The sequence below is a fragment of the Balaenoptera musculus genome, chromosome 16, assembly GCF_009873245.2.
Source record: "Balaenoptera musculus isolate JJ_BM4_2016_0621 chromosome 16, mBalMus1.pri.v3, whole genome shotgun sequence".
NCBI classification, from domain to species: Eukaryota; Metazoa; Chordata; class Mammalia; order Artiodactyla; family Balaenopteridae; genus Balaenoptera; species Balaenoptera musculus.
In genome coordinates this window covers 6,507,516-6,534,152 of record NC_045800.1, presented here as the reverse complement: position 1 = coordinate 6,534,152, position 26,637 = coordinate 6,507,516, and the positions used below count along the sequence as shown (strand labels likewise).

Here is a 26,637-nt window from a genome sequence, read left to right as displayed (position 1 = left end):
AAAGCGCACACTACAGGTGTGGCCTTATCCATTCTTACCTGCATGAAATAACCAGAGAGAAGAGCTTTCCTTATGTTCAGAGTGTTTTCCTTTGAGCCAAAAGCAGGTTCTGTGTAAGGAAGCTCGATTCGCTTGATGATTTCTAAGAGTTCGGCTCGGATAACATCTGCCATCCTGAGTGCAGAGCAGTTGAGGAAGTAATCGTGACACCACTTTTCAACACAGTCTAGGAAGGAACGAACAAAACTATTTAGAAATGACTTGTCATAACTGAGAGAGCCCAGGCGGGAAGGCGCTCGGCCTCTGCGTCTCTCTGTGTCCTCTCCTAACAAGGTTGTCACGTGAGTGAGTGGGAGGGAGGCAGCAAGGACGGGGACCTCCGGTGGCCGCGGGGGTGGCTGTCCCTGGCACTGCTGGGAAGGGAGAGGGTGCCGGCTGGCAGGACCTGCAGTGGCTGCGGGGGACTCCACGAGCCCACCAACTGTAAAGTGCAGGTCCCTAGTGCTGACCAATACTATAGCACCCTCATCTGGCTCATAAGGGGCAGAGGAGACTGTCTCAAGATCAACATTTCGTCCAGTGTGCGTACGGCGAGGATGTACGTGCCCACGACATTCAATCAAAGAAGGAGGGAAAAGCTTACAGTACAGATAGCTCTGATCCATGAAAATATCTCACGTACTTTACTTAATTATAGGAAAAGGATTACTACTAGGCTGATGTGGGAATTAATGGTGTCACAGTTAAGCTCGCCTACCCTAGCTGCAAATTCTGTATCGAAATTCAGTCCCCTGGATCAGTGTGAAGCTATTCCTCCTTGCCGTCTGTGATTAGCTGGACCCAGAGTTTTGCCGTGGCCTGGGAGCACACGTGGCCTCGGCGCAGCGGGCCGCAGGCCTCCGTCGGTCCTTCCCGTCCACTCACTCAGGCCCGTCTGGAGCCACAGGAGTGCGTGCACTTGCTCCAACGACGACCGCCACCGGCTTGCCCTCCAAAGATGCCAAGGCTCTCATGTACTTTCTGGCTCCACTGACAACTTTTTCTGCTCGGCTTTGAAAAACTAACTCCCTGCTCTGCCACTCTGACTGCTGTCATACTTTTCACGTCACTTTAAACATTTTTCACACCATCTGCTGGAGCAAAGGAGGTAAAAGCAGCATCGTGGAGAACAAAGGTGAGAACAATCCTCCTGGTAGGAAGGGAGCTCCCCTCCGGCTGTGTCCGCCTCACTGCTTTGCCCCATCTGCCCCTGGAGACCCCCTTCCTGTCTTTAAGGCCCAGCACAGGAGTTTCACGTGCAGGCGTTTTCCGTCCCCTCACCACTGGGAACGGGAACATACCCACCGCGGTTGAGACGCACCCAGGACTTCTGCCGCAGCTCTGCGCCCGGCCACTCTACTCCCCTGCACGCCCTCCCCGCCCCGCTCCTCGGCCAGGCTCCAGCCTCCCTCAGCTCATCAGCCTATTCGTTACTATTACCCGGAGCTGGGGGTTTTGTTTGTTTCGTTTTGAATGCTCCATATTCTCTCTCCATCCAGTAGTGAGCGTGCCACGTTATGAAAGGCACAAAGCACAGCTCTGGCCGGTGGGCACCTAGGGATGGCAGTTCCTTTCCTTCCTCCCTGGACCCGAGAGGACAGGAGCTGCGCTGTGCAAGTCTGTGTCCCCCGTCCCTGTGTCCCCAGCGAGCTCGCTCTGAAGGCTGCCGGGCTGGGTGCCGGGTCCGTGGATACAGGGCCGCCCTCCCTCTGTGGAAGCAGGAGGCGTGTCTCTACTGCTCACCTGTGGGTGCCTGAGGGCCTCAAGCGCCATCCCACTCAAATGACCAAGGGGGCTGGAAAGAAAGGGTGTTGGACGAATAACAACCCAGCTTTGTCTGGGGAAGGAAAGGTGGAATTCGGAGGTAATTTCTGAGAAGGCCAAGCATTCACTTACGTTCGCTGGTGGAATTCAGAGCCATGTCCTGGTAGGCCTTGTAAATGTTGATGAGGGTGAAGTGATCTCCTTCAGGATGTAAGAACTTCTTCCAACAAGACAAGGCGGCCTCCTCTGCTCCCCGGGGCAGATGCGAAAAGCAATTAGGAGCTTTAAGATGCAAAAGGTAAGAAGGTCAGCAATAATGAGATGTGCCCTTTAGCCCTTTAGCACGACAGGCTGCGGGGGGAACGGATGGGGGCTCACTGCTGTTTGTGGCCCTGCTCCTGTCTTACTCTGTGAATAACATGCTATCCTGTTTACTTAGAAATCAGAGAACTGTAGGGTGGGCTGTCATCTTGTGCTTCTCCTTGCTCTTGTGTGTTAGCTTTTCTCAGGTCTGCTCAGCACAGCGGACACGCTGCTTGTAAATATTACAGCCCCCGGTCCAGGGACAGGATTAGAACTCAGGTCCTAATGCAGCATAGCCTTTGGTTTGTCCTGCCAGTAAAAGAATCAATTAAAACCTATAAACCAAGATGAATGAGGTTGTAGGAAATAAAAAACACGCACATGTGACACATTTTTCTTGATCTGTACCGATTACTTCAGCAAAAGCGAACTTGGTATGCTTTCACCTGTCTGATTTAAGAAATTCACTGGGTTTTTATTTAGATTTTTTCATATTAAGGCAATTCTTATAATTTTCTACATTTTTAAACTACTAAAATATTTCATTATCATTTCAAATGGATCTCATTTAAATCTATACCTGCTGCAGATACACAGTACAAAAGAGCCGTCGAAGGAATACCTGTTACCATGGCAGCGATTGTTAGCATTTCATCTACACAGTCAAATTCACAGGATGCTAAGATAGACTTGGAGAGTTGTGGATCAAGAGGAAACTCTGACATGATGATTCCAAATTCGGAAAGATTTCCATCATTGTCCAGCGCTGCCAGATAATCTAAGTCTTCCAAAGCCTGCATCAAACTTTCCGGTGCTAGGGAAGACAAAATTAATAATTAGAAAGTCTCATACAACCAAGATGGAGTAACAGGTACTGGATTTTCCCTCCCACACAAAACAACCAAACAATGAACAAAATATACGAAACAAGAGTTCACAAGACAAAGAACATCAGGCAACGAAGGACAGTGATTCCTGGGAGGGGGACACCTCAAGAGGTAAGCCTGAGCACTGCCCAGCTTACTGCCTTGAGAGAGTTTCCAGGCTGTGGTGCTGGGAGGGGACCCAAGGGGAGCTGCCAGACTCCCCGAGTTATGGAGAGGGTGCTGAGGGTCCAGGGAGACTAAGGTGGCCAGAGCCTGCAGGTCGGACCTCCTGAGAGGAGAGAGCTCTAGAGCGAGGACTCAGAGGATGTACGAGAGCCCCTCAGTCAGTCAGCAGGGCCCATTCACTCCACTCCAGGCCAGAGAAGGAACCATCCAGAGCAGCAGAGGGTCAGTGCCTGGTGCTCACATGGGATCTAGATATATGCCCGTTCCCACCAGCCAGGCTGGAAAGCCTCATGATTCATGGGACTCTGGGGGGGAAACACAGAATAACTACACCCCACATGTACACTGTTCCAGTGCCACCTAACTAATCCTAAAGTCAAGACCTGAAAGGATCACTCTGCATCCCAAGACAAAGCTCAAGAATATTTACAGGAATACAAAATATCCAGTATCCAACCCAGTAAAATGTACAATGTCTAGCATCCAACAAATATTATGAGGCATGAAAAGCAGGAAAATATAATCCCATAATAAAGAGAAAAACGAATCAATTGAAACTGACCCAGATGACAGAAATGGTAGACAAGGATGTTGAAAGAGCTATTTGCCAGTACAAGTAAGGACCAAAGGCTAATTTTCCCCATCCCTTTATTTCCCTTATAAGTTTATATGACATCAATAATGGTGTAGTTTTATTATATATGCTTAATATCCACCTACCAAGATAAATCCATTTATTCAAAGTGAGGTATTCTCCTTGTCCTTGCAAAATAAAGTCACATTAAAATGAATACATGTGTTTTTCACCAGGCCTCACAAAGAAGCAAATCACACAGCATGAAGCTGCTGGATTGTTCTACCCAAGAAACGGAAGGATTTATGAGCTACTCAACGGCTTTCACTTGTCTCACTTCCAACATGTTCCTGGCAGGCGGGAGACAGAGCCTGTGGGGACCTGAGAAGCAGTTTAACCTCCTTGTAGCTGGGAGTTCAAGGTAATGAACAGTACAAATTTACTTATTTGCTGCCCAAACTTTGACCACTAAGCTATTTGTCAAAATTTCAAGCAAACTGTGTAACTCAAAAGCCAGTCCCAAATTCAGATTTGATAAAGTCCCCCCATTCCTATCAAGAGACCTGGGAACACTGGGAGAGACCCCCGCTGCGGGCTGGGTAAGGACCCCCGGTGCTGCACGCAGCTCCTTGCATCCCCAGGCCTCCTGCCGGAGGAGAGAGCGTGGAATGGGCCTGGCCTCCACCTCTGCCACGTGATTTGCCAGTGAAAGATCAGTTACTGGGAAAGCAAGTAAGTGTTGGGCTGAGGGGGGCTATGAGCAAGCCTGCAGAGAACCCAGGCATCTGCTAGAGGACTCGGGCGTGGCTTTCACCCCACCTGGGAGAAAAGAAGCTGAACGTCCCTGTTTTTGGTTTCTTTCATCAAGATTTAAAACTGAGAAGAGCACGGCCTCAGGGGATTCTGTTCTTGGATTCTGACCCCTTGGCCTCTCCAGGGCACTAGCCAGGAGCACTGGTGGACTCCTTGTTCATTTGGAGACCCTGGGGCAAGGATGAGACCTTGAGAAATCACAGTCCCAGGAAGTAAACAGACGGGCTATTTAGAAAAAAAGTCCGAGCCATCAGTGAGCCATGAAATCAAACGTAACAGAGATGGCCTCATCCACCAGAGGGCAGACAGCAGAAGCAAGAACTACAATCCTGCAGCCTGTGGAACAAAAACCACATTCACAGAAAGACAGACAAGATGAAAAGGCAGAGGGCTATGTACCAGAGGAAGGAACAAGATAAAACCCCAGAAAAACAACTAAATGAAGTGGAGACAGGCAACCTTCCAGAAAAAGAATTCAGAATAATGATAGTGAAGATGATCTAGGACCTCGGAAAAAGAATGGAGGCAAAGATTGAGAAGATGCAAGAAATGTTTAACAAAGACCTAGAAGAATTAAAGAACAAACAAACAGAGATGAACGATGCAATAACTGAAATGAAAACTACATTAGAGGGAATCAATAGCAGAATAACTGAGGCAGAAGAACAGATAAGTGACCTGGAAGACAGAATGGTGTAGTTCACTGCCGCAGAACAAAGAAAAAAGAATGAAAAGAAATGAAGATAGCCTAAGAGACCTCTGCAACAACATTAAACACAACAACATTCGCATTATAGGGGTCCCAGAAGGAGAAGAGAGAGAGAAAGGACCAGAGAAAATATTTGAAGAGATTATAGTCAAAAACTTCCCTAACATGGGAAAGGAAATAGCGACCCAAGTCCAGGAAGCGCAGCGAGTCCCATATAGGATAAACCCAAGGAGAAACACGCTGAGACACATAGTAATCAAATTGGCAAAAATTAAAGACAAAGAAAAATTATTGAAAGCAGCAAGGGAAAAACGACAAATAACATACAAGGGAACTCCCATAAGGTTAACAGCTGATTTCTCAGCAGAAACTCTACAAGCCAGAAAGGAGTGGCATGATATACTTAAAGTGATGAAAGGGAAGAACTTACAACCAAGATTACTCTACCCGGTAAGGATCTCATTCAGATTCGACAGAGAAATCGAAAGCTTTACAGACACACAAAAGCTAAGAGAATTCAGCTCCACCAAACCAGCTCTACAACAAATGCTAAAGGAACTTGTTTGAGTGGGAAACACAAGAGGAGAAAAGGAACTACAAAAACAAACCCGAAACAATTAAGAAAATGGTAATAGGAACATACATATTGATAATTACCTTAAATGTGAATGGATTAAATGCTCCAACCAAAACACACAGTCTCGCTGAATGGATACAAAAACAAGACCCATCTATATGCTGTCTACAAGAGACCCACTTCAGACCTAGGGACAGATACAGACTGAAAGTGAGGGGATGGTAAAAGATATTCCATGCAAATGGAAATCAAAAGAAAGCTGGAGTAGCAATACTCATATCAGATAAAATAGACTTTAAAATAAAGAATGTTACAAGAGACAAGGAGGGACACTACATAATGATCAAGGGATCAATCCATGAAGAAGATATAACAATTATAAATATATATGCACCCAACATAGGAGCACCTCCATACATAAGGCGAATGCTAACAGCTATAAAAGAGGAAATTGACAGTAACACAGTAATAGTGGGGGGCTTTAACACCTCACTTACACCAATGGGCAGATCATCCAGACAGAAAATTAATAAGGAAACAGAAGCTTTAAATGACACAATAGACCAGATAGATTTAATTGATATTTATAGGACATTCCATCCAAAAACAGCAGATTACACGTTCTTCTCAAGTGCGCACGGAACATTCTCCAGGATAGATCACATCTTGGGTCAGAAATCAAGCCTCAGTAAATTTAAGAAAATTGAAATCATATCAAGCATCTCTTCCGACCACAATGCTATGAGATAAGAAATCAATTACATGGAAAAAACCCCGTAAAAAACACAAACACATGGAGGCTAAACAATACGTTACTAAATAACCAAGAGATCACTGAAGAAATCAAAGAGGAAATCAAAAAATACCTAGAGAAAAATGACAATGAAAACACGATGATCCAAAACCTATGGGATGCAGCAAAAGCAGTTCTAAGAGGGAAGTTTATAGCTATACCAGCCTACCTCAAGAAACAAGAAAAATCTCAAATAAACAATCTAACCTTACACCTAAAGGGACTAGAGAAAGAAGAACAAACAAAACCCAAAGTTAGCAGAAGGAAAATAATAAAAAAGATCACAGCAGAAATAAATGAAATAGAAACAAAGAAAACAATAGCAAAGATCAATAAAACTAAAAGCTGGTTCTTTGAGAAGGTAAACAAAATTGATAAACCATTAGCCAGACTCATCAAGAAAAAGAGGGAGAGGACTCAAATCAATAAAATTAGAAATGAAAAAGGAGAAGTTACAACAGACACCGCAGAAATACAAAGCATCCTAAGAGACTACTACAAGCAACTCTATGCCAATAAAATGGACAACCTGGAAGAAATGGACAAATTCTTAGAAAGGTATAACCTTCCAAGACTGAACCAGGAAGAAATAGAATATATGAACAGACCAATCACAAGTAATGAAATTGAAACTGTGATTAAAAATCTTCCAGCAAACAGAAGTCCAGGACCAGATGGCTTCACAGGCGAATTCTATCAAACATTTAGAGAAGAGCTAACACCCATCCTTCTCAAACTCTTCCAAAATATTGCAGAGGAAGGAACACTCCCAAACTCATTCTATGAGGCCACCAGCACCCTGATACCAAAACCAGACAAAGAGACTACATAAAAAGAAAATTACAAACCAATATCACTGATGAATATAGATGCAAAAATCCTCAACAAAATACTAGCAAGCAGAATCCAACAACACATTAAAAGGATCATACACCATGATCAAGTGGGATTTATCCCAGGGATGCAAGGATTCTTCAATATACGCAAATCAATCAATGTGATACACCATAATAACAAATTGAAGAATAAAAACTATATGATCATCTCAATAGATGCAGAAAAAGCTTTTGACAAAATTCAACACCTATTTATGATAAAAACTCTCTAGAAAGTGGGCATAGAGGGAACCTACCTCAACATAATAAAGGCCATATATGACAAACCCACAGCAAACATCATTCTCAATGGTGAAAAACTGAAAGCATTTCCTCTAAGATCAGGAACGAGACAAGGATGTCCACTCTCACCACTATTATTCAACATAGTTTTGGAAGTCCTAGCCATGGCAATCAGAGAAGAAAAATAAAAGGAATACAAATTGGAAAAGAAGAAGTAAAACTGTCCCTGTTTGCAGATGACATGACACTATACATAGAGAATCCTAAAAATGCCACCAGAAAACTACTAGAGCTAATCAATGAATTTGGTAAAGTTGCAGGATACAAAATTAATGCACAGAAATCTCTTGCATTCCTATACACTAATGATGAAAAATCTGAAAGAGAAATTAAGGAAACACTCCCATTTACCACTGCAACAAAAAGAATAAAATACCTAGGAATAAATCTACCTAGGGAGACAATAGACCTGTATGCAGAAAACTATAAGACACTGATGAAACAAATTAAAGATGATACCAACAGATGGAAAGATATACCATGTTCTTGGATTGGAAGAATCAATATTGTGAAAATGACTATACTACCCAAAGCAATCTACAGATTCAATGCAATCCCTATCAAATTACCAATGGCATTTTTTACGGAACTAGAACAAATCATCTTAAAATTTGTATGGAGACACAAAAGACCCCGAATAGCCAAAGCAGTCTTGAGGGAAAAAAAACGGAGCTGGAGGAATCAGACTCCCTGACTTCAGGCTATACTACAAAGCTACAGTAATCAAGACAATATGGTACTGGCACAAAAACAGAAACATAGATCAATGGAACAAGATAGAAAGCCCAGAGATAAACCCACGCACCTATGGTCAACTAATCTATGACAAAGGAGGCAAGGATACATAATGGAGAAAAGACAGTCTCTTCAATAAGTGGTGCTGGGAAAACTGGACTGCTACATGTAAAAGAATGAAATTAGAACACTCCCTAACACCATACACAAAAATAAACTCAAAATGGATTAGAGACCTAAATATAAGACTGGACACTATAAAACTCTTAGAGGAAAACATAGGAAGAACACTCTTTGACATAAATCACAGCAAGATCTTTTTTGATCCACCTCCTAGAGTAATGGAAATAAAAACAAAAATAAACAAATGGGACCTAATGAAACTTCAAAGCTTTTGCACAGCAAAGAAAACCATAAACAAGATGAAAAGACAACCCTCAGAATGGGAGAAAATATTTGCAAACAAATCAATGGACAAAGGATTAATCTCCAAGATATATAAACAGCACATGCAGCTCAATATTAAAGAAACAAACAACCCAATCCAAAAATGGGCAGAAGACCTAAATAGACATTTCTCCAAAGAAGACATAGAGATGGCCAAGAAGCACATGAAAAGCTGCTCAACATCACTACTTAGTAGAGAAATGCAAATCAAAACTACAGTGAGGTATCACCTCACACCATTTAGAACAGGCATCATCAGAAAATCTACAAACAACAAATGCTGGAGAAGGTATGGAGAAAAGGGAACCCTCTTGCACTGTTGGTGGGAATGTAAATTGATACAGCCACTATGAAGAACAGTATGGAGGTTCCTTAAAAAGTTAAAAATAGAATTACCATATGACACAGCCATCCTACTACTGGGCATATACCCAGAGAAAACCATAATTCAAAAAGACACATGCACCCCAATGTTCATTGCAGCACTATTTACCATAGCCAGGTCATGGAAGCAACCTAAATGCCCATCAACAGACGAATGGATAAAGAAGATGTGGTACATATATACAATGGAATATTACTCAGCCATAAAAAGGAAGGAAATTGGGTCGTTTGTTGAGACGTGGATGGATCTAGAGACTGTCATACAGAGTGAAGTAAGTCAGAAAGAGAAAAACAAATATCGTATATTAACGCATGTATGTGGAACCTAGAAAAATGGTACAGATGAGCCAGTTTGCAGGGCAGAGGTTGAGACACAGATGTAGAGAACAAACGTATGGACACTAAGGGGGGAAAGCCGCGGTGGGGTGGGGTGGTGGTGTGCTGAATTGGGCGATTGGGATTGACATGTATACACTGATGTGTATAAAATTGATGACTAATAAGAACGTGCAGTATACAAAAAAAATAAAATAAAATTCAAAAATTAAAAAAAAAATTAAGGATTTCTGTTCAACAAACAGCACAATAGAAAACCTTAACTGAGCATAAGATTGGGGGAAAAAAAAAAAAGTAACAGCTGACATGCCAGAGAAGGTGCAAGAAGCAGCAGCAGAAATAAGCATCTCAGATTAAACAGAGTAGGAGGGCACTGGGAGCACAAAGTTAATTACTGAAAGTTGTGTAGAAACCGATTTCCATAAATCAGCAAAGCTGCTGCATTGTAAGTTACAGGATCTCTGGCAACTGTCCCTGTAATCGCATCTGGCTTAACAGCCAGCCTCTGTCCCCAAAGGGCACCTACTTCTCATTTTTATGTCCTGGAGTTGAGTTGGCTGCACACAGAGTTACTAACGGACATAACTTCATGATTCGGCTCTCGGTCCGAACACCAGAAAAAGAGAGGAAGTTCTTGGGGTTTCATTATATTAGAAAGAACAAGTTAATGAATGCAGATTATACAGGTGAAGGAATAATAATAAATAACCGAATAGGATTTGCTAATATTACATTCTACATTTTAAGACATCTCCCCAGTATGGCCCATAAAATTGTCTTAGATAAAAGCAGAAGGGTTTAGATGAGGGTTCTTTATGGCAGTGCTATTTAAGTGTAATCCATGGTAAATAATGCTAACAAATGGAATATAAATGTTTCAGTGCGAGGCCTCTTCTTTACAGCAGTGCAAAATCACACTGCTTTATTCCAAAGGCAATTTCAATATGGACAAATCATCATTTTTATTAAGTTCTATTGCCAATGGCAGCCGTATTCCCTGTAGGATAGCTCACTACAAGGTCACACACCTCCCCCACTGCCATCACTCAAAGTAACTTGAAGGGCTATTATCACACTATTTCGTTACGGTGCCCTTTTTCCATGGAACCCCAAATGCCAGGCTCCAATACTGAATCTGCGTTTTCCTGCCACGGTATCTGCAGAAAGGCTGCTCACAAACAAAGAGGCCATTAATCTGGAACAAGGGTTAAGTCCACCAGCCTGAGGGAGGGACTGACCCAGTGCTGATTCTAAGCAAGAGTGCAGGTCAGATGAGGAGTGCAAGGCTCTGCTGTGTCATTTCCAGAACCAACGGCCTCACACGGCATCTTTCCTATGGCCTTGAAAAGTCTGCCAACATTTTAGATGTCACATAGCAGGAATCACAGGCTGTTCCCCTCCCCGTCACGGGGACATTTACTCAGGCACTCAGCAGGAGAGAGAAGAACCAAGAGACAGAGACGAGAAGCTGAGTACCAGTGCTGTTCAAGCCTCTGTCCTTAGGTGTCCCTGAGGCACTGCCACATTCTCGTCTTGGATTTCATAAGACACCCCAAGTTCCTTATCACAACGCACTTTGGCTTATGCCAGTCTGAGTGGCGTTACTGGCACTGGCACCCAGAAGAACTCTATACGTCAGAAATTCTGTCACAAAGGAAGAGTGTATCAAAGTGCCACTGGGACTTAGAAAAGGCAGGGACGAAGCTGGCCCGGGGAAGGATAGCTGGGCTCACACAAGGCTTGCCGTGTGCCTCGTACACATGTGAATTACACACACGTACACATGTGCAGATGGACATGGAGAAAGAGAGTGACAGCTGGACAGGGCGGAGGCAGAAGATGAGGTTTCTGGCCCGGTGGGTTTTAGGACTGGAGCTTGGGCACTGTGTGCACGGAAGTAAAGAGCCCACACAGGGGAGAAACGGAAGAATCGAGACGGTGCTGGTTGGACGGTGTAGATTCTCAGTAGTCTCGGGACTTTTAGGGAATAGGGTTAAGAGTTTGGCTCTGAAGGGGAGAGAAAGGAAAGGCCTCTCTTTCGCTTAATTTCACAAGGACATGCTCACAAAAGCTGGCACGTGCCCACCTCCTACCCTACACGGTACACAGAGCACTTCTGCATAAATAATCTCATTTGAACCTCTCAATAACCCCCACGATACAAGAGGGCAGACCCTCTATCCTCATGTTACGCGAGTCCCGACAAGGGCGGCAGGTCCGCTGCATCTGCGTATTTCATTCACAAGAGGAGCTACGTGCGGCAGCTGCAAGCATCATCTTTTTTTTTCTCTTTCAAAATGATAAGTCAGAGTTAATCCACAGTTACGTTTCCCCAAGCACAGCAGAAAACAGTTATGTGTGTACTGTCAGGGGACAAAAATAAATTGTCACCCTCACCCTTCTGTCCCCCGTTATCAGCTCTAAGCCCCGTGGAGTGAGCAGCAGAGGTGACCACTGAGAGACATGGGAATTCCTCTGCACGGCTGTGGTTTGCCGTTTGCTTTTGAAAATCTTCGCTGTTACGAGGCCTGCTCTTCTTCTCTCTTCATGCTAGAGCCCACCAAACAGTGACTATCACGACAAGAAGATGTCCAGGCAATCAACACGTGGTGGTTCTTGGGCTTAAGAGGCGAGCAGTTTTCAAAAATGAAACCTGTTTCTTCAGGGGGTGGTCTCTGGAGTGGTGACTGGCCGGCCAACGACAGAAGCCCTGGGGTCAGCGGTGAAAGTCGGGAGAAATGGATGCAAGTGACACACCCTCACCTTCTAGACTCATTTTTTCTCAGGGACCAGAGTGAAAGCCGGGACCAGAGTGAAAGCCAGGAGCAGAGTGGCTTCACTACTTGAGAGTTAAGGGATCACAGCTAAAGGAATCCTGCAGCCGGTGTTTCCCAGCCTTTCTGGGCCGCATCACTCCGCCCCCGGCCCCCCATCCCGGGGCCCCAGCCCTCCCCGCCCCCTCCGCTCCCCCCCAGGCCCCTGCCTACACCCTTTCTAACTTGCCACAGTCCTGTCACTCTGGCCATTGCTATCAAAGAAAAATGCACTCAGCCTGAGTTTGCTACAGATACTTTACCACCTTACATCACATCCTATGACTGTTTCTTTCCTCCAAGCTACTCCCTCCAGGTATATTTATCACTAGCATATTCATCCTTGCAGCTAGTTAGGAAGGGGCCGGGCCTTTTCTGGGACCTTCTCTCGGGTGGGGACGCTCTACTGAAGCCAAGCTGGCTAGCATCCTCAGAGGCGGGCGTCCGGCTGGGACTACTTGGCGGTTCTCCAGGCGATGTGCTAATCTCCCCAGGAACCTAAATGCCAAGGCCTTCTTGACATGCATTCGATTTAGACCTCTCTTTCCCGCATGCCTCTGAGCTTCCGCTGGAGAACAGCAAGCCTTTTCCTGCAAGAACAGACAGCGCCAAGGGAGGAGAGGGCTCCAGAGGAAGGAGATCAATCTTAGACGAGATAGGAGCTCACCTGGACCCTTTCCTCCTAGAGATTCCACTGCTCCTTTAGGGAAGAGTCTGTCCAGAACGTTAGATTCCAAAGAGTTTCCCAAAGTAACTGATTTTCCAAAGTGTTTGCTGGGAGAGTTTCAATATAAAACTCCCTGCGGTTCTAGGGGAGGACTCGCATCGCGACCTCTAGGTGAGGCCCTGACACTGCCCCTCAGGACCATCCAGGGTTGGAGTCTTGGACCATCCCCTTGGCTGCTCTTCTTGTAATGAGAAACTGTCTCCTCCACACTCTATTTTCTCTCCTACCTTTTCACGTCAAAGGTTAGCTTTCTTAGGGGGCCCTCCTCTTACTTAACCTACTCCAAATTCTATGCGCTATTTTAAGAAATACTTGAGAAAGAGTAACTCTAATATAACCTATATTTCTCAAGTGCTTGTAATCCTAATGGCACCACTGGACAAAATGACTGAAAAATATAGGAGCTGAGACAAAGTACGGCAAAACAGTAGAAATTCCTCAGCTTCCATTTTGAGTCCACTCTGCTTACAAGGTCTTTTGGCTGGCTGCTCTCTCGTGCAAATTTGATAAATGCCATGAATATCCTAACGCTAAGATTAATACGCTGCCAATCACCCCCTTTGAGAAAACACAGTGAAAATTTTAACCATGGGCCTAACGTGTGGAAAGAATTAAGGATGTTTTCTTTTATTAATGCACGAGTGAAAGCTAAACATCAACTGAAGGGCCATCAGTACTTAAACCAGAAACCTTTGTACAGGGACTCGAGCACCCACTCGGTTGCAGGGAAGCTCAGCTGCCGCGCTGGCAGCCTCGCCACACGGGAGGAGGGAGGAGCGCCTGCCCTGAAGCTTCCTCAGCCTTCTGTCCAGGATCCCTGGTGGTTCCCGCGGGAGCAGCCCAGGTCCCAGCCGGGTCTGACACTAGCGGGGAGGACGCCAGCACCCCTCCCATGGTAGAGGGCCCTCCTCAGTGAACTGGACGGCAGGGGGGAGCTCCCCAGGAGACGGACGCTCAGACTGTAATTCTAAGGCCTCAGTCTTATGCTTAACAACCGTACCCCCTCTGTATCTCCATTTACCCTTAATTACAAAGGCGTGAACTTCGAGTGGGTTTTCCCCAGGTGACGGTACGATTCACGAGGAAGGGCATTTGCCTACAAGTTTTCCCACCAAGAACCACTAACGCTGCCAAGAATCCTCCTCTGTTCAGTTCGGCCTTTCACCCCCTTAGTCCACTATCCCCCACCCCCCCGGGTTTCTACTGGCCTGGCCCCATCTCCCTATGTTCCAGTGGCCAAGGGCAGACACTTTTCCAATGTCAGAATAGATATTTCCTAGAGGGTAGCTTTTTTTTTTAAATTTTAAAAATTACTTTAGAGAATGTTTACCTCTAGTGGGGAAAATGCTTCAGGACAAACCAAAGCCCCGGGCTTGCTTGCACCACCAAGGGCCACTGCTCTTAGGACTGGGGACGGGCAAGAGGTACGAGGGTAAGGCCCAGCCAGGCGCCTGCTGACCCGCGGGCACACGGCTACCTGGTCTGTTCACGAAGTCACAGTGGCCTAAGCCCGCGATGTCGATTCTCTTCATAAAAAGCACCATGCTGGTTAGGTTGGCTTCCTGCATTTCCGCCGGCTTAAGTGGCCGCATGTCTTCGGAGGCAAATTCTTCAGAGTACAGACAGAAAAGTTTTCCTAGAAGAAACCAAGGAAAACGGTTTTAATGCTTCTGTGTTGCCTCCGGACAGGAACTTACGTGAGTTGGTTTTGGGGTCTGCAGTGCTACCTGAAGAAGATGAACCGAGAATCTGCTTGCGTATCTCTGCTTGGCTCTGGCTGATGGGCTGCATGACGAGTGAGTTTGCTCTTATTCTAGGGTTGTACACCTTTAAACGAAAGACAGCATCTTAAGCATCACCTCACTCAAGATTTAGCAGGCTCGCTGGCCCTGAAGTGACTGCTGTTTGCACACTTTACTTCACGAAATGCTCTGCTACTGACTCATTTCTTTTGTACAATATTTATTATTGTTTCACTTGCCTTGAGATGGGAACTGCAAGAGCTTTGATAAATGGATTTAAGGGTTGTCTGCTTTCATTGTAGTTTCAATAAATATGGGAGCTCTGTATCATCTGCTGAAATACAAATGCCACTTCTCAAAGCGCTATACTGCTGAATGATGACAGATATTCACTCGTGTGCCACGTGGAGAAAAGGATGATCATCTGACAGTGCTGCATTTCCTCAAGGTTCTATTCAAATTGGCTGTGATCCCAGGGGTCTCATCTTTATTACATATGCTGGGTTTTTCCAGTCCTATCAGCTAACACAAAAACTGCAGGTGGCACTAACAGTGATTTTTCTTAGGCGTAGTTTAAAGGTAAGTAATAACCCTGGGTTCTCTGAATGGTGGACTAATTCAATAAGATCAATCCAAACTGGTTCCAAGGGAACCTTCCTAATGGCTGGAATTGCTCTGTCACAGTAAACAAGGATATTTAAGAGACCCATAGTTTCCTGGAGGGGTAAAAGCTACATAACATCTAATAATGGTAAATGGATCAATACTTGGGTAGATTCTTCTCAGTTTAAAGGCTATGATTTCTGAAGTCCCACTGTCTTTGAGAGTTTGAGATATCCTATTTCCATTTTTCCTAATTTTTAATTTAAGGATAGTGATTAAAAATATACAGATATTTTTTAAAAATTTAGGATGGAATTTTATCATGTCAACTATAAAGCCAAAATTTGCGAAAATTAAACTCAGGGTACTTGAAACTAATTTCTAGTAAATTACCTGGGGGGAGATGCTAATTACTTCGATAAAGGGGCTACCAAAAATACCCAAGGGATGTATAGAAGAAAAGATCAGTTTAGGAGTCAAGTAATTTGCTTTAGTAGTTGTCTTTCCTTAAAACTTTTTCCTCTGGCCCCTCAACCAATTTAATTTGTTTCCAGACTACCAACCTGCTAATGACAGGCAGTTACATGTGCTCAAGAGTTTTGTTACTGGATGCAATAGTTCTTTGCACACATGGCCAAATAGAGAGAAATCCCCAGATCATATAGTTCATCCTCATTTTCTGGTCAGTAAAACGGTAGGAGCCCAAGACAATTAGCAGCAGTCTATTTAACCTCCTCAACAATAATTACCTTTCTTCTCTCCACCCCGACATCAATAACAAATTTGACTGTGTTGCTACAGATCAAAGATTCTCCAGAGCTAGCCGTTAACACCACTCGTCTCTGATAAACTTGGCATCTCTTTTCTGTTTCATCATTTGGCTTGAACAACGCACATTTCTCTTTTGGATACAAAGGAACAACTATCAGCTCTCCAAGATCTGGGTTTAAGTTAGATCCTTCTTGACAGATAATTTCATAGGCTTTTTCAATATCCTAAAGTAAAAGAATAACATCATCCATGAGAATAAAGTACATTACAAACAACTTTCTCCAAATTATATAAAACTATAGGCAAAAGCTGCATAATGTATACAGGGAAAGAAATACTTGTGTCATTTTCTATAGGTATCGTTAAATATGAAAAGGAGATATAACTGCTTAAGAACATGTCTTTGGGAAAGTTAAATATAATTTATAAATAATTTCAGTACTTTTAGTCCAAATGTCTCTCCTCTTGTGAAATGTACTGTCTTTGCCTTTATGCATTCATCCTGCTATTTTTCTAGCTTGGTGCAATTTCTCATATCCATTAACAATGACAGGTGAATAAAAGTTACTCTCACATCAGTGATGATGCATCACTGTGCTTTAATGGTGGCAGAACTAAGAATTCTAAAACAATCTCTAGATTTCCAATAGAAGCATATATACATACACATTCCACAATCAGGGTCTCTAATCTGGGTCATCTTGAAAACTATTATTACCCATTAGCACTTTAAAAAAAGCAGAAATGCAATGAAACAGGCAGGAAATATTCACTGCTATTTATATATTTGCAAGATTCAGGAATTTAGAAATACTCTTTAAAAATGCTTCATTGTCAAATATACTGAATAAAAGAGTAAATTACGTGCCCTAAAACCACAAACAAGTAAGTATATTGGTGTAAAATGCTCAAAAAGCAAGACATTTTACACAGTACTTTTTAATTAATTAATTTATTTATTTATTTATTTTTGGCTGCGTTGGGTCTCCGTTGCTGCCCGTGGGCTTTCTCTAGTTGCGGCGAGTGGGGGTTACTCTTCATTGCGGTGAGCGGGCTTCTCACTGCGGTGGCCTCTTGTTGTGGAACACTGGCTCTAGGCACGCGGGCTTCAGTAGTTGTGGCACGTGGGCTCAGTAGTTGTGGCTCGCGGGCTCTAGAGTGCAGGCTCAGTAGTTGTGGCCCACGGGCTTAGCTGCTCTGCGGCATGTGGGATCTTCCCGGGCCAGGGCTCGAACCTGCGTCCCTTGCATTGGCAGGCGGATTCTTCCCTGCGCCACCAGGGAAGCCCTGCAGTACTTTTCTATTTCTCAAATCACAACCAGATTTTTAGGACCTCATATAAAAAAGATGTCACTTAATGTAATTCTTACTCCTCTTAAATTTTTTTCCAAAATTTCTATTTTTTTAAGGGCCTAACTCATTACCAGATGGAAGAAGCCCCATTTCACTTCATTACATACATTAGATTTCACTAAAAATCTGAGTAAAAAAGATGCCTTCCCATGACTGTTAAGTCTGAGTCCACTGTCCAGCGCTCTAGCTCACCTCTCCTTCCTTCCACGCCACCTGTATAGTGGGATTGAACTAACTCAAGGGCTTTGTAGGTGGACAGATCTGCCTAGAAAAATAGTGAGACCTTGGGTGAGCTACTTGAAGGTTACTCCTGAGCTGCTGAGAGGCCCCCAGGAAGCAGGGCAGAGGCTGCCCCCTGGGGCCCACACAGCAGTTATCCTGGTACCTTCTCCTGTTCACACTTCCCTTTTCTGCAGGGTTGGTTTACTTGGGGCAGATTTTTTTTTTAACCAAGCAAAGAGTAGGATTATTGACTGTAATGAATGAAAAATTGCCAGCTGGAATAATCAGAACAAAGCGATTTCTTCCAATTTTTATAATTCTAATCATGTCATCATTTTAAGTGAGGAAAGCTTAGAAATTTCTACGGAGGAGAACAAGTCCTCGAGCTGCGTCTCCCTGCACAGGACGTTCACACATTCCTCCTGGGTGGCAGGTGGTAACCTCCGCACGCGGTGCTTCACCTCCCACAGCTACCCTGGAGCTGGAAGGGGAGATCTGATTCCAGCAACCCACTCACAAATTTCCAATCAAAATAACCTTCAAACTGCACTGAAATATTGTACCTAGTTTAGATTCCTAAAAAGCTGACAGAAAACTTTGAGGCCATAATCTTCAGAATTTAAAAGAAGTACTTAAAATATTCATTCGGTGCTTCAAACTGTTTACTCATTTCCTTCCTATTCAATGTGTTCAGAGCATTTACGTATGTGGGGCTTTCCTACAGTACCTGCAAAACTCAGGAAAACACAGCAACCTGCACTGAAGGAAGATATCTGCCCCCAAATGAAAGGCCCACAACTAGATGGAACATTTCACAGGAAAACCTTCAACCTAAGAGCATCTTCCTTGTGACAGCTTCAAGCTGCTCGATAATCTGGCTAGATAGTGTCATTAACCTTAATTTGTTTTCTATTTAATCTATTTCACTTTTTTTTTCAGGTTACAAGATGGTGAAGTGATAAGGAACAACACACTGTAAACATGCAGGGCTCCAAGTCTCAATTAAGCGCAAGAGCCAGGGGAGCACGGGGTTGTGGGTATTAATTCACAGCAGGTGAGGGGCTAAGTGAGCAGTGCGAGAAAATGTGAGGCACCTAATGTTCACCAAGCCAAACGTGAGAGTATTTCTGCAACTTTAAATGGATTTCTTAAGAGAAAAAGCGACAGTTAGTACACTTCTGTTAGACTGCTTGGGTTTGTTTTCCTATGACATTTAGTTGCTATGGCAGATTTTAAAGTTTGATATAGAAATCAAGAAAGCTTCAAACAGCATGGGGAAAAATGATCAACAGCTGTTAACATGGATTTCGGAGCAAGACAAAACTTTCCAAAAGACAAATTCCAAGACCATAGGAGAGTGTTAATCCTGACGTAAGTAGTAAAAGAGAAAAAAGTCCAGCAGCATACTGAACTATGTTCAGCTGTTTAGGTGGTAGATGGGGAAAAGAAACCCAGATAATACCTGCGGAATTTGGGGCTGAACTGTGAGGAAAAACACTGGTTCCCAGAGAAGGTATGCTCCAGCCCGCAGAACTGCCGCCCCACCCGCTGGGCAGCCTGCTGGGAGCCTCTAGGCAAGGAGGACCCCCCCTTCCCCCCGGAGATTCCAGTGCTGGACCCGGGCCACATGAGCAGCCCCTGCCAAAATGACGAATCCGCATTCTCAGAGGCTCAGAATTGCAAAACCCGCCCAGAGCTTTCACTACACCATCACGTTCATGACTTTCAGGACTGATGGTTTCTTAATAGGAAATGTCTTTCTGGTCTGACTTCGAGGAAGATTATGTAATTTTCTAAGCCCTGTGGATTTTATAGTTTCTACCACTCTCCTAGGTAAAAATGCATCTTCTAAAGTCTGACAATTCAGAAGTCACTATGCCATTAATTATAGCTTATATTAAACTTGTAGGAATCAAATACTTTAAGAATCAAATACTACCCCCAATTCTGTTATGAGCTTTATTTTTCAAAAATCAATTTTGGAATTTTTGGTTACTCTGACTAAAGATGACTACTCATCCTATCAGTCTTAATTATACTGTCCCCCACCCGATCCACCCCGAAATGTATGCCTTCTTTTCACCTGGCAATTCTAACTTTCAAATGTTTCAGACTTCTAATTCTGCCATTCCTCCCTTCCTTAGGCTTCAGCCGGTTATACTGAGAACCTCTAACTGTTTTCATAAATCCTTCTTCTGTCTCCTTAATCATTTTGTTACTTCCCTCAGGACTTTCTTGAGTATCTTGAATCATGCGGGATTAGGGAATGATCATAGAAAAAATCACTGTAATCAGTAGAAGATTCACTATTCAAGAAACTGTATAACCTACACAGGAAAAATTGAAAATATGCTGTAGTTATCATATATTTGAGATTCTAAATTACTTTCTTTATGGAAACAGATAAAATCTAAGTTGTGAGAAAACTGTCTAAAGTTCCCCAAACTAAAGGATCAGTCATCCTTTATTCTGCTTTGACTATAAAGCAGAATAAATACTCCTGAAGGTACTTGTGAAAGCATGTGAATACTTAAGAAACGGCTCTGGTAGAGAGCTGAGGTACTTGTCTTTGCTCAGCTGGTGGCTCAGCCAATATCATACAGTTTCCTTTTGGTTTCTGTTTAATCACTGGCATCACTACATATCTGGGTCATGGTCTAAAAGCTAGTGTTTTTTTTAGTCTCTGAGTGAGATGACGGGTAGGGGGAAAAGGCCAGGAAATCAGTCTCTAAGAAGGAAGGTCTAACTCTTGAGATTATGGAGGCTTTTAGATTTGGCCCACAGAGCAGTGGAGAGAGAAGCAGGGCCACAGTAACTGCATTAAAAAAAAAAAAATGCAACCCCAAATGACACCTTGACTCTATAAAAGCAAAAAGAGACGCTCAGCTGTACATTTCCCGTTGTTCTTTTGAAAGACGTTGTCAGATATCGAAGTGAAGATTTTTCTCATTCATCTTTTTAAGAAAAGTGTAGGAAGATAGCCTTCTGACTGTGCTATAAATTATATTTCCGGCCTAACACTCCACTGACTGCTGTAGGAACATTGTGGGTACTCTTTTGTTCCCTGACTCTATGCCGAGGACTTAGCTTATGTCCCGCATCTCCAGCACACGTGCCTGCCATGAGGGAGGTGGCCATGAGTGTGAGATGAGTCGGTGTGTCTTCTCTACTGAGACAGTTCACAGCAAGCCTTTGGGGCAGCCCAGGATCTCGCCCGATCCCATGGAAGGAGGTCAGCTCTGGAGATCAGCTCTGGAGGTCACCCCCAGAAACTCCTCAGAGTCCCCACCTCCCCACCCCCATTCTGTGTTTCAGAACAGCTCCTGGGTTGGTTGCTTGGTTGGTTGGTTGGTTGGTTATGTATGTATGTATGTATGTATGTATGTATGTATGTATGTATGTATGTATTTATGCTGTGGCTTGTGGGATGTCAGTTCCCCAACCAGGCATCGAACCCGTGCCCCCTTAAGTGGAAACACAGAGCCCTAACCACTGGACCTCCAGGGAAGTCCCCGGTTCCTGCTTTTAGAAGCACTTCCTTGTTTGCCTTTCAGCATAGGTTTTATTTACTCTATATCAAGGATTCTTCTAAAGTATGAAAAAAGAGGTGTGATGGAACCAAATAGCAGTTCCATCAGTTAATTAGTAAACTGAAACCTGTGCGTTAGTTATTAAAAGCTTCCCAACAAGGTTAAAAGGTTCCCAATAAGTAAACTTATTACTCTCTTAGGTTAGAATGAATATTACTTACTTACTTGTTCACAGGCCAGAAAGACTACAATGTCACCCTTCTCACCGGAGTGGTGAATTTCAAAGATAAGGCGTAAAATAGACTCAAAAGACTCCTTTTGAGCCCCACTAAGGTACACAACCTCCACTGGGTGTTTATTTTTCACTTCTATGAGAGGCACGTTTCCATAATAAGAACTGAGTTTGCTGATCAGGTGAGGTGAGGAGTTAATTATGAGCTTCAGTTCCGGTCTTGCCAGTAAAACATCTTTAAGAAGTCCAAGTAACACATCAGTTGCAATGCTTCTTTCATGAATATCATCTAAGATGATGACCCCATAGCTACCCAGAAAAGGACTGGACATCATTTCTCTCTGTAACATATCATCAGTACAATACCTACAAAGAAGAAACATGAAAGTTAGAATACTCTCATGAAGAAAATCATATAAAAAAACTCCTAACATAAACAACAAAAATGCCTTTCCTATATCCTTTTGTCTAAATCAGGAGTTTAAATCTTTATCGGGGGCCAAGATTTCTTCAAGTTGATAAAATCTACAGGCCTTCAAAATACAAAAATACACGTGAACAAATTTTAAGCAGTTTCCATGTGTTCACAGACCCTCTAAAGACCATCCCTGAGCCCTAGGTTCCAGACCTCTGCCTTACATGTTCACTACAGATATTAACAAGAGCTACATTTAACATTTGCCCTGAGCTTTTAAAAAAAAAGTAATTCAGCAAAATACCCTTGTCGGGTAAGAGTTCCCCCTGTTCCATCAATGTTAGAATTTTGAGTCAGAGCACACACTTCAAGGGAAGGACACACGGATGACTGTCCTCTCTCAGGCTCACGGCCCAGTGAGTCCACTAGCAGGACTCTGTCAGTGGCACATTGTGGGAGATGACGTCACCAGGGTGTTAGCACCAACGAGTTGGAAATGTCGCCCAAATAATAACCACACGAAAGCATCTAAAAAGTAACCATCTATTTGAGGGCAGCGTTCCTGGAGGAGGAAGGGGTCATTAGTGATTTTCATGGATTTCCAGTAGTTCTTGGGGTGTAGTTAAAAATAATAGTAAAAATAAATACCTATTAGTCATCCAGCACCATACAAACATCATCTTTCTGACACTGTTTACATATCTACCTATATTATTCCTTGAGGAAGCCAATTTCATAAGTTTTCTACCCATTTAAGGTATTTATTTTATGTGTCCCTGTCTATGGCAGGTCTGAAACTGCTATTCTTAGAAAGGCCTGCTTGCAAGGTTGGCCCTTGGCTGGCATTTGGGAACTTAGATTTGGGAGGGTTCTCACCATTCCCAGAACTGATGCTTACTGTTTGTAATATGGTCTAACCTGCTTTCCTTCTGGGAGTCTGGAACTTTAGAATACAGTAGGAGGCAGAGGATGCCTATGTGACCAGCCCCCAGTAAATACCTGGGCACAGTCTCTAATGAGTTTCCTTAAACTCGTTGCTACAACTCACAGCTGGAGGAACTAAGCATATCCTGGGTGAGTCCACTGGGAGGTGCTCTCGGAAGCCTGTGCCTGGTCTCCTCCGGACTTCAAGCCTTGCACCATTTCCCTGTGCTGACTTTGCTTTGTATCCTTTCACTTCAGTAAATCTGAGCTGTGGATTAACTATATAGTGAATCCTACGAGTCTTCCTAGCAAATCATCAAACCTAGGGGTGGTCTTGGAGACTCTGAAACAGTCCTCAATTAACCCTTTTCAAGGAAGAAAGAAAAAGGAGAAAACATTTATAAGTTCCTACCTAGTGTGCACCAGGCATTGTGCTGATAGAATAGTTCTCATTTAACCTTTAGAATAAATCTTCAAGGTAGACATTACTATCCCATTATTTATAAATGAGGAAACAGGTTCAGAAAGGTTAAGTACCCTGCATAAAGTCATAAAGCCAGGGAGAGAGTCAAGATTTAAGCCTGAATGTCTATTACATCTCATGCCACTGTCAAATTATAAAGACGGGTCCCTTGGCCGCCATGGATTGGTAACAAAGCCCATGTTCTCCCTCTCTGCACCTTGACGAGATCAGAACATTTGCTCTCTGCCTTACTCCTATACTTGTTCTCATTCTGTGTCTGTCTTACCAAAAGAGCAATGATAAGCTGCTGATTATTCCTTTTCTCAAACTTAAGAAAGAAAATATATTGAATACTACAGTATTATACTTTGTGCAAGATGCAAACAAACAGAGATGCATCCAAAATCTAGGTTTCAGGTCATCTTCTGCTGAGGGTAATTAGTATGATATAATAATATAAGTACTATTGACTCTTGTCTGAAAACAAGTTGCTTTAATCTATGCTACTTCCTTAATGTTATTCCCTTCTGAGCAAAACTCATCTAAGCACTTATCTGACAGGAAGAAATGCTTCCTCTCTGCCAGGCAGAGGAAGTGTGTGTGTTATGTAAATACGTCCAGGCTTAATTAAAAAGGGAGCAGATGTGACTCACCTAAAACTCTACGGGACTCAGCAAGCTAGACCTGGCCTTCCAAATGATTCTATAAAACTAAGGGAATACTAAGGATCCACCCTAAAACTTACCATACAAACCTCCAGTTTTCTACATAAGACAGAGATCTATTTCTTACCTTTATATTAATAAGATCATGTGTACAGTGCTTAAGAAAATACTGCTCCTGATAACTATGTAAAAAGATGGATACATTTTGGAAATGTAATTTATTTTTTAATTTATTTTTAGGATTTATTTTTATTTATTTATTTTTGGCTGCATTGGGTCTTTGTTGCTGTGTGCAGGCTTTCTCTAGTTGTGGTGAGCGGGGGCTACTCTTCGCTGCAGTGCGTAGGCTTCTCATTGTGGTGGCCTCTCGTGTTATGCAGCACGGGCTCTAGGCACGCGGGCTCAGTAGTTGTGGCGCACGGGCCCAGCTGCTCCAGGGCATGTGGGATCCTCCCAGACCAGGGCTCAAACCCATGTCCCCTGCATTGGCAGGCAGATTCCTAACCACTGCGCCAACAGGGAAGTCCCTGGAAATGTAATTTATATTCTAAATTCTTAAGACTGAAATTTTGAAAGCTAAGAATATAATATAGGAAAGTTTTATTAATATTTTCTGAAATTATATGTATTGAATTTGACCTTAAAAATCTGAGTAATTTCTAAAAAATTCTGTGTTCTAGAGGGTCCATATTTGAAATGTATGTCACTTCCACAAGATATTGTGATATCTAGTTCAGAAAGACTATTTTAGGTATATAATATTCAGGTATCCACTGTTTTGAAAAAGGCCAGAAAAAAGCTTAAAGAAGAACTAAGCTGTTCTATATAGAATCCAGAAAAAAGGTAGTGGCATAAAGATTATATTTACTAAGTGCCTATTATGTACCCAACAGACTAGATGCTAAGGAGTTACAAAGAAAATGAAAACGACAATATCAAATACAGAACACTACCTTCTATAATCAAGTCACCCTTAGATCCTCTTATTTAAATAGCTACTCAATCTGAGCTTATCAAAAATTATGGCTAGGGCTTCCCTGGTGGCGCAGTGGTTCAGAGTCTGCCTGCCAATGCGAGGGACACGGGTTCGAGCCCTGGTCTGGGAAGATCCCACATGCCGCGGAGCAACTGGGCCCGTGAGCCACAGCTACTGAGCCTGCGCGTCTGGAGCCTGTGCTCCGCAACAAGAGAGGCCGCGATAGTGAGAGGCCTGCGCACCGCGATGAGGAGTGGCCCCCGCTCGCCGCAACTAGAGAAAGCCCTCGCACAGAAACGAAGACCAACACGCCCAAAAATAAATATATTAATTAATTAAAAAAAAAACTTATGGCTAGCACGTGTCTCCAAGGAAATGAATGCGGCCGGAATTTACCTTTTCACCCAAATCACCCAAATCGCTAACAGGTGCGTCGTGCTCCCATCCACCAGTCATGGGCAGCAGCTCCCTGAGTCCTCACAACAAGCCTGTGAGCTGGTGTGTCAACCACCGCGTTTCACGGACGAGGAAGCGTAAGCAGAGAGGCTGGGGGACTTGTGCAAGGTGACAGGTGGGTGGGTGGCGGAGACACTCATTTTACAGCCACGCCGCCTGCTCTTCAGAGCACAGAGCACCAGGAGGAAAATAAGGGACGACTTTCTTTTCTCGTATCACATAGAGCTTTTCACTCGCTTTGGCCCCTTTGCTGCAACTCAAACCCTGTTAGCAACAAATCAGAGTATCTGCTGACTCTGCACTGGTTGGGGGATGTCAGGGAGGAAAGTGCAGCATCCCAGCAACAAGAGTGACTGTAAAGTAAAGATGAGACGACCGGGCAGCCCGGCAGAGGCAGAAGGAACCAGAACCCGCAGTGGCCAAAGGAGGTTGCTAGTTCCCTTCCACCTTCTAAGGTGTACCTGCGGTTCAGCTCCTCCACACCTGAAGGCTATTTTCTACATTAAGGAAGGAAAGCTACATGCAGATAAGAGCCAAAAAAAATTTTCAACAGAAACTGTAGTCCTTCCTTTGGCTGTTAGGATTGAATGCTTGCAGGGTTTTCATCATAAAGCAATGAAAGCCAAGTCCCAACACATAAGAGATGCTTAAAAGGTGAGATGTGTCTTTGACCTACTCTGACAACATTACTGGGTTACTCCACAATTATTTATCTCTATGATTTTCTTAAAAAAAAAAAAAATATATATATATATATGCACACGATCCATATCAATAAGATAAAAAAATCATAAGATTTCATTTTAAATGTGACTACATCCAAGAGTCCTTTTCAAAAGGTTTCCAAAGTCTAGTCCATCCTTTAATTAAAACCATGACCACCTGAGAGGTCACTTCAAAATGTAAAGGATGAAGAATGAATCTGCTAGGCGTGGGGATCCTTCACCCTTTCAGGGTTGCACGTCCTGTCCAACTCTCCAACTAGTCTGTGAGTTCCCAAAAGCAGGGAGGTTTTTACGTTTATTTGTATCACTATTGGAC

General features: G+C 43.4%; 1 protein-coding gene across 2 annotated transcripts in view; it reads right to left on the bottom strand.

Annotated features, from left to right (window-relative positions):
* DHX32 (DEAH-box helicase 32 (putative)) overlaps positions 1–26,637 on the bottom strand; it is a 55,119-nt gene that overhangs the window by 2,604 nt on the left and 25,878 nt on the right. For both annotated transcript variants that reach the window (XM_036827792.1, XM_036827793.1), the window contains 7 exons: positions 21,691–22,063; positions 16,339–16,584; positions 14,972–15,071; positions 14,722–14,880; positions 2,729–2,920; positions 1,936–2,085; positions 39–226 (listed from right to left, as the gene is read on the bottom strand). In XM_036827792.1, coding sequence (XP_036683687.1) covers positions 39–226; positions 1,936–2,085; positions 2,729–2,920; positions 14,722–14,880; positions 14,972–15,071; positions 16,339–16,584; positions 21,691–22,063 — 1,408 coding nt within the window. The remainder of the gene's footprint in view (positions 1–38; positions 227–1,935; positions 2,086–2,728; positions 2,921–14,721; positions 14,881–14,971; positions 15,072–16,338; positions 16,585–21,690; positions 22,064–26,637) is intronic.